This window comes from Prunus dulcis, chromosome 4, assembly GCF_902201215.1.
Source record: "Prunus dulcis chromosome 4, ALMONDv2, whole genome shotgun sequence".
In the NCBI taxonomy this organism is placed as follows: Eukaryota; Viridiplantae; Streptophyta; class Magnoliopsida; order Rosales; family Rosaceae; genus Prunus; species Prunus dulcis.
The window spans coordinates 14,679,348-14,686,907 of record NC_047653.1 but is presented as its reverse complement, the minus strand read 5'-3'; the positions used below and the strand labels follow the sequence as shown (position 1 = coordinate 14,686,907).

Sequence of the window (7,560 nt, the reverse complement as noted above, 5' to 3'; positions counted from 1 at the left end):
GAGCATGTGGGCTTCATCCACTCTTCTTTCTTTACAACATAAACTTTTTTCTGTGGTTATAAAAGTTCTATTTTTTAATATTCTAAACACGAGCAAATAAAATCAAATTATTTTTCTTGTGTGTTGAGCTATAGATACATAGCATCTTCAATCATTTCTTATATACAAAAATTAAATGACACTTTGTCGGAGCCCTAAAAATTTTTCTATGGTTATAAAAGGTTTCATATACACACATGTCCAAATAAAATCAAATGATCTTTCTTGTGTAGAGCTATACATAATAGGGTCTATTTCATTGCCCTGGGCTTTAAAAATCTCAGGGCCAGCCCTGAAGTTTGTTAGTGAGTTGTTAAGTATTGTTACAAGGCAGTTAGGAGAGTCATAGAAGTGAGATATTAGCTAAGGCTATTGTAGCGATGAACGAAATATAGAAAATCTAATTCTTCTCCTAAGATTCTCTCTGTGCTTCATCTTCTTGTTCTTCATTTCTTTGTTCTTCTCTTCATCTTAACACTTCGGTTGATTATGATGGTTAAGCCTTTGGCATGTGTGGTTTTCAGTGTCGTGTCCATTAGCGAATGAGATCTGTTGACTATGGTATAAACAACAGCCTTTCTTCTTCTTCTCAAGTATGGAACCATGCCCTTCTAATTTGAGACCAAACCCTTCTAAAGATTTGCTAGCTTGGATTCTAGGCTTCTGTTACAACTTTGGGATGTGCAGAAATAAATGGATTTTCAAGCAACTCCAACTCCACCCGCTCATCAAAGTCATACATACTGCGAGACATGTTGGTGTGGCTTTTTATAGAGCCATTGGCCAAGGGACTCGCCATGCTAGACAGAAGCATCGCCTCAGTCAATGGAAACCACCTTCCCCCACTTGCTATAAGATCAACTTTTATGGTTTGTTGCTCAAATCCAGTCAGGGACCGTCGAGGTTTATTATTTGTATGGGAACCCTCTCTTTTCATGAGCTCGAAATACTGTAGACACTTGTGTGCTTATTGCTAAGATTGTTTATCCTTTGTTGCCAGCAGACAGAGGAGAAGACTAGAAGTTGAAGGCGATTTCCAGACACTAATATATTGATGCCATAAACGCCAAGTCTGAATTTTTTTGATGCCTTCACACTATCAGAAGAATATTCTAAGATTGGCATGCTCTTTTGAGTATATATTTTCTTTAATCATGTTATTCGAGAAGCTAATTTTATAGCAGATGCAATGGCGGTTCAAGGCCATGGCATAGGAAACACATGTTTGGATGTATTCTCTCCCAGCAGATGTTTTTCATGCTTGTTTGGGATTCTTTTTTCCTTTATAAGATGCCCTAGAGGCTTCTCCTTGTATTTTTCCCATTCTCTTTTGAAAATGTAAACATTACATGAAGACAGATATGTATTGAAATGCCTAGGTAAACGAGTAGATGTTAAGTTATCTTCTTCTTTTTTTCATCAAGCTAGAAATTGCCAAATTAGTATCATCATGATAACAACAATACATGCATGGCATGCTTCTATAAGTTTTGCTCCTTATTATTTTTCCATGAAGCTAGATCTTCCAATCCCTTGTCAACGGTGGGAAACACTGCTCTGGCCTCTCCAGTGTTCACATAAAATCAATCGTAAATCACTTCATTAGATTAGGTGCACAACTCATTAACCAAATGGTCATCACACAAAACAAATGAGTCATATATGAAACTCCATTAATATTAGGAAAAAACTTACACTCCTTAAAACTGAGGAGGAGTTCGTCTTCAAAACAAATAGACTTTTGAAACTTGGCAAATTTCTTTAAATTTTTTTCTTTGGAATTGCCTTAACCTTTTTTTCTTTTGAAGTTTAACAAGTTTCAAAATCTCATTTGTTGTGAGGATGTCCTCCTCAATTTTAAGTAGCCAAGCCATACTAGAAATTTTTGACATAATATGTATTCAACAAGTTAAATCACATTTTAGTACATAACAAGGTGATCCAATTCGTACATGACAGAGAACACAAGAACAAGCTTAAGGCGAACCTATGATCGAGAGTTTATAGATATTACTCAAACCATTACAACTTTATTGCATACTACTACCCTTACGATACACCTGCAACATAAGTACAGAAACTAACAAGTTATCTAATTCTCGGTTTCAGTCTCAGCAGCACCAGGTCCCCCTTTGCCATGGTGGCCATGGCCATGTCGTCCATGCCTGTGGTCATGCCCATGCCCATGGACGTGCCTATGGTCATGTCCATGCCCATGCTCGTGATCATCAAGAAAATTGTCATCATAGTTGACTGCACTCTCCTCTGATAGAACAAACAAAAACTTTATATATATATAGAAAAAGAGAGAGAGAGAGAGAGAGAGAGAGATGATTTTATCACTCTTCTTTTATCCACTTACATTCTTTTTGTTGGAAATTGTATGTTCCCACTCATCTTTTGTCAACTTACACTTCCTTATATGTTAAAGTAAAAAGCATTAAAAAACCAAAAAAGGAGTGGAAAAATCAGCACCCAAGAAAATATGTAGAAAAAAATAGAGTGCTGCTACTTTGGACCATATTTACTGACCATCTCTCTAATAGAGGTGGCCCCACCAGTATATGTGGGGCCCATCTATATTAGAAAGGTGATCAGTAATCTGGTCAGTAAATGTGTTACAAATAGCATTAGTCTCTAAAATATACATCACTTAACCATCATAGATTAAGCCATGCAAGTACAACAACCACTAGCCCTTCCTGCAGAAAGAGTAAATTACATCCAGATATTCTCAGAATTAATATATTTTAGAGCACTAATGCTATATATATCTAGTACAAATTCGAAGCATAATCATTTTCACGACCAGTGCACCTTAATTAAAATGAGCCTAAACTCACAAATCGTTACTGGAAAGAAAGATACAATTACTATTTAATATATATGATTTAGTTAAGAAAGTGAGAAACTCACGAGTTGGAGTAGCTGAGACCTCAGAGGAGATGAGGAGAGCAGCAAAGGCAAGACCAAGAAGAAGAAAAGCCTTTGAGGATGCCATGTTTTGCTTAACAAGCACGATAATGTATATATGAAAGTATGCAAGAGATGATTGCTGAGTGAGTATAATGTGGCTTGGTTCTCCCTATTTATTCTGAGATATCAGTGGGGTTGGAAAGATAAGGAGAGAGAAAAGAAGAATTTGGGATTTTTTTTTCAAATCAGAAGATAAGTATGATTAAAGGATAAAGTGCCAAACCCAACCCCTATTTTTAATCTTTTGGTTTTGGACTTTATCAAGCAATGTTTTTCTTTTTTTCCTGCTTTTGATGGACTACGTATTAAGTAGGCTTCTCTTAAAGGTGGGAACGCGAAAGGTAAGGGCTATTTGATAATCATTTCATTTTTAGTTTTTGGTTTTCATTTTTTGTGCTAGAATGTTAGAGAAAAATGAGAGTGGGAGTGAGGATTGAGATGAGAGAGATGATGAGAATGGAGGATAAGGGAGGGAGGAGGAACAAAAGTGAAAACAATTTCAAATATATTTCAGTTTTTAGTTTTTGTTTTCACTTTTGTTACTCCTTCCTCTTATCCTCTCTTTTCATCTTCTCTCTCAATCTCATCTTCACTCAATTTCATTCTCCTTCTTTTTCTTGTATACTCTAACACAAAAAAAAACTAAAAAACTAAAAAACTAAAAACTAAAATTGAAATGGTTTTCAAACGGGCCCTAAGCTGTCTTTTTCGATCAAGTCAAAAGAAGTTGATTTTTGTCTGATTAGTTGCATGAAATTGGATGAGATATTTTCAAGGTATGTGGAAAATGGGCTGAAACTTAAGTTGCTGATTCAGCATTCAGGTCGCAGTATTGTAGAGTGATCGTGAGAGTCCTTTAACTGTTAATTTTCATTCTTAATTTAGCATGTTTAGATTATCACAAAAACAAAAGGTGTTTAGGGTTTAGGCAGGAAAAAATGCACAGGTAGGACCTATACTGCTTCCTTTTGTGGTCACAATTATTAAAGTTTCTGAATCTCTCTACTATATTATCTAGTACTGTGTATAAAGTTATATTAATACAAGTCAATTTAATATAGATTAATCTACAATAGTTATCAATAAGTGGATCGTATTAGCTGTCTACTTTTAGGTTGGGCAATAAGGGTCGGAGAAGGGCAATCACTCATTCTTAAAATCAGTATTCTTAATACCAAAGAGTCGGGTTGAAAGGAGGGAAAGTTCTCCGTTCCTAGTTCTCATGTAACTAGATCATCTGAAACCATAAGAATCCTTACTTAGAATGGGATTCCAACTCAGCCCTTGGTAGCCTTTGTGGTACGTGGCTTCCTTTATAAGATTACATGAATGTGACCAACGCAGAAGGGTAGAAGATGAAGCCAAAGGACCATGAAGAAAAGCCATTCACACTTTGTTGACAATCCAGCCACAGTAATCTCTCTCTCATGTCCACAAACTTTGATGATTTCTGCTTTTTCAGAAGTACTTTACCAAATAATAGATATGCAAAATCAGGACCAGATACAAGTTACAACCCCAACTACTAAAGTACAAAGAGAATAAATGTTAATTATCTTCAAAGCTCATATAATATTTACTCGAAAATATGGCTATATAGCTACTTACCGCCTGATACGGAATATAAATTTTCAATACCTGATATATTATGAATTCAATACTAGGTGTATCTAATTCATACTTATAAAGACTTTTTTTAAATTAGTAACTTTCATAGAGTTGAAAAATTCTTAAATACTTATAAAAGTCACTAGTATAAATTAACAAGACTTTTGCTGTTAACAATTAGCTCAAATACTTTTATAGAAAAGTCATTCATTTAATAAGCTTTTTAAAAAATCATTAACTTTTTGAATACCACCAAACTTTTAACTACTTTAACTACTTTTTAAAAGTCACAATTGAATATCATTAGACTTTTATAAACTCTTAAAAAATTTAAATTGAATACATTCAAACTTTAAACTCTATAAAAATCATTAAAAATTTGAATTGAATACACTCCTAATTATCGATATTATCGTTAGAGTATCAAAAAATTATCGATTAGTGCTAATTAATGTATTAGGCATCGTAAATTGATATACTTGGCATGGCAGCTATTAAGAATGAAGACTGGCATTCGCACGGTTTCCTATTACTTTTTTTTTATAATTTGCATTGGATGCTTCCTTTTGCATTTTTTATTTCTTTGTTGATGGTTTGCTTTGTAATTGTAGCCGTTGCTTCACCATTTCACGTGGGGTGGCCTTCCATTTTTCTTTTTTGCTTATTTTTGTTTTTATATAACAAAATCTTCACGTGGCTTCATCCATAAATTTGAGCACTGAGCATATGCATAAATTAAATTCTAATATTTTTGGCTACTGCCCATACTGAAAGTCATTGAGTGACGCGTTTCACTCTATTACAATATAAAAATATAAGGCTTATGGCAGCATGCAATAGAAATAGTAAGATAAATAAAATTTTATTATAAATCACTAGGTTGTAGAAAAAGAGGTTTTCTTCATCTCTTGCGAAAGCAGCCCACATAATCAAAATGTTTTTTTCGGTTTAAATGTTAAAATGGTTCTTTTGTTTTAACTCATCGGCCACTTTAGTCGTCGAGTTATCAATTTGACTAAATTAGTTCATGCATTTGTATATCTTATCAATAGTCTCGATCTCTTGGATCACAAGGGTTCATGAAACTGTGGTCACCCACCTTTGGATGTAACATCCAACGGTTCAAAAAAGTTTCTTAAAATGAGTGCAAGAGTGAGTGAACCGTTGAATTTACATCCAACGGTAAGTGACCACAAATCTCTTAGACCCCTACAATCACAAATTGACCACAAATTTCTTAGATGAATTATTTTAAAATTTAACTACAACGATATTTTACTTTACATATATAGATTAAAAATGTTTTCTTAATTCACCAACTAGAAATTGCCAAATTAGTATCGTCAATACATACACGACATGCATGCTTCTATAAGTTTTACTCCTTATTTTTCCATCAAGCTAGATCTTCCAATCCCTTGCCAACGGTGGAAACACTACTCTTGTTCCCAATGTTCGCATAATGATATGAGAGGTGATATTTGCATTTTAATGGACCAACCAATATGTATTTTTGAGTGAGAGTAGGAACTACCGAATGTGCTCCAAAGTACGATCCATCCTATTAGGGGACTAAAATTATAGCAGAGGATCGATATCCTATTAGATTTGGTGCACAATTCATTAACCAAATGTGATCGCACAAAACAAATGAGTCATATATGAACTCGATTAATATTAGGAAAAAGTAAAGTTATTTTAACAAGTGTCAAAATCTCATTTGTTGTGAGGATGTGCTCCCCCTCCATTTTAAGGAGTCAAGCCATACTAAACATTTTTTTACATAATATATGTATTGAGAAAGTTACATCACATTTTATCACATAACAAGAGAACACATTCCAATGCGTACATTACAGAGAACACGAGAACAAGCTTAAGACGAGTCTATGATTGATATTTCATATAGATTACTCAACCAAACAACTTTATTTCGTACTACTACCCTTACAACACAACTGCAACGTAAGTCACAGAAACTAATAGGTTATCTAATTCTCGATTTCAGTCTCAGCAGCACCAGGCCCCCCTTTGCCGTGGTGGCCGTGGCCATACCCTCCATGTCCATGGCCATATCCTCCATGTCCGTGGCTATGCCCTCCATGTCCGTGTCCATAACCTCCATGTCCGTGGCCATACCCTCCATGTCCGTGGCCATCACCGTTGACTATACTCTCCTCTGAGAGAACAAACAAAAATTTTATATATAAAGCAAAAACATATACATAACTTATAACAATCATAGATCGGTTTGTATTTAATAAGGTGCAAATTAAGTCACGCAAGTGCAACAACCACTAACCCTACATGCAGAAAAAGAGTTCGAAGCATAATCATTTTCACGACCAGTGCACCTTAATTAAAATGTGCCTAAATTCACAAATCGTTACTGGAAAGAAACAATTACTAATTTAATATATATGATTTAGTTAAGAAAGTGAGAAACTCACGAGTTGGAGTAGCTGAGACCTCAGAGGAGATGAGGAGAACAGCAAAGACAAGACCAAGAAGAAGAAAAGCCTTTGAGGATGCCATGTTTTGCTTAACAACAAGCACGATAATATGTATATGAAAGTATGCAAGAGATGATTGATGAGTGAGTATAATGTGGCTTGGTTGTCCCTATTTATAGACCTTTATGCGATATCAGTGGGGTTGGAAAGATAAGGAGAGAGAAGAGAAGAATTTGTGACTCTTGTGGTGATTAAAGGCTAAATAGCGCCAAATTCAACCCCTACTTTGATGGTAGGGATTGATGGGACTACGTATTAAGTAAGCTTTTATTAGAGGCGGGACAGCAAAAGCTAGCTAAGTTGTCTTGTGTGATCAAGTCAAAAGAAGTTGTTTTTATGTGATTAATTGGGTGGGATACTTTCAAGGTATGTGGCAAATGGGCTGAAACTTAAGCTGCTGATTCATCATTCAGGTCACAATCTT

General features: G+C 34.9%; 2 protein-coding genes across 2 annotated transcripts; both read right to left on the bottom strand.

Moving 5' to 3' along the window:
- Positions 1–1,912: 1,912 nt before the first annotated feature.
- On the bottom strand, positions 1,913–3,123 carry LOC117626398 (urease accessory protein UreE-like). Its single transcript, XM_034358073.1, has 2 exons — positions 2,956–3,123; positions 1,913–2,304 (listed from the first exon to the last, which is right to left on the bottom strand). The coding sequence occupies exons 1-2, from the start codon at positions 3,038–3,040 to the stop codon at positions 2,132–2,134; spliced, it is 258 nt and encodes an 85-aa protein (XP_034213964.1). The 5' UTR covers positions 3,041–3,123; the 3' UTR covers positions 1,913–2,131.
- Positions 3,124–6,388: 3,265 nt separating this feature from the next.
- Positions 6,389–7,235, bottom strand: LOC117626397 (cold and drought-regulated protein CORA-like). The gene is made up of 2 exons (XM_034358071.1): positions 7,074–7,235; positions 6,389–6,802 (listed from the first exon to the last, which is right to left on the bottom strand). The coding sequence occupies exons 1-2, from the start codon at positions 7,156–7,158 to the stop codon at positions 6,615–6,617; spliced, it is 273 nt and encodes a 90-aa protein (XP_034213962.1). The 5' UTR covers positions 7,159–7,235; the 3' UTR covers positions 6,389–6,614.
- Positions 7,236–7,560: the final 325 nt, after the last annotated feature.

What these genes read in the sequence shown, in the direction of transcription:
- LOC117626398 (XM_034358073.1), bottom strand. Translation starts at nt 3,040, where the DNA reads ATGGCATCCTCAAAGGCTTTTCTTCTTCTTGGTCTTGCCTTTGCTGCT. An exon ending in GGTCTCAGCTACTCCAACTC is followed by an intron (nt 2,305 to 2,955) that starts GTGAGTTTCTCA and finishes TTGTTCTATCAG; the next exon opens with AGGAGAGTGCAGTCAACTAT.
- LOC117626397 (XM_034358071.1), bottom strand. Translation starts at nt 7,158, where the DNA reads ATGGCATCCTCAAAGGCTTTTCTTCTTCTTGGTCTTGTCTTTGCTGTT. An exon ending in GGTCTCAGCTACTCCAACTC is followed by an intron (nt 6,803 to 7,073) that starts GTGAGTTTCTCA and finishes TTGTTCTCTCAG; the next exon opens with AGGAGAGTATAGTCAACGGT.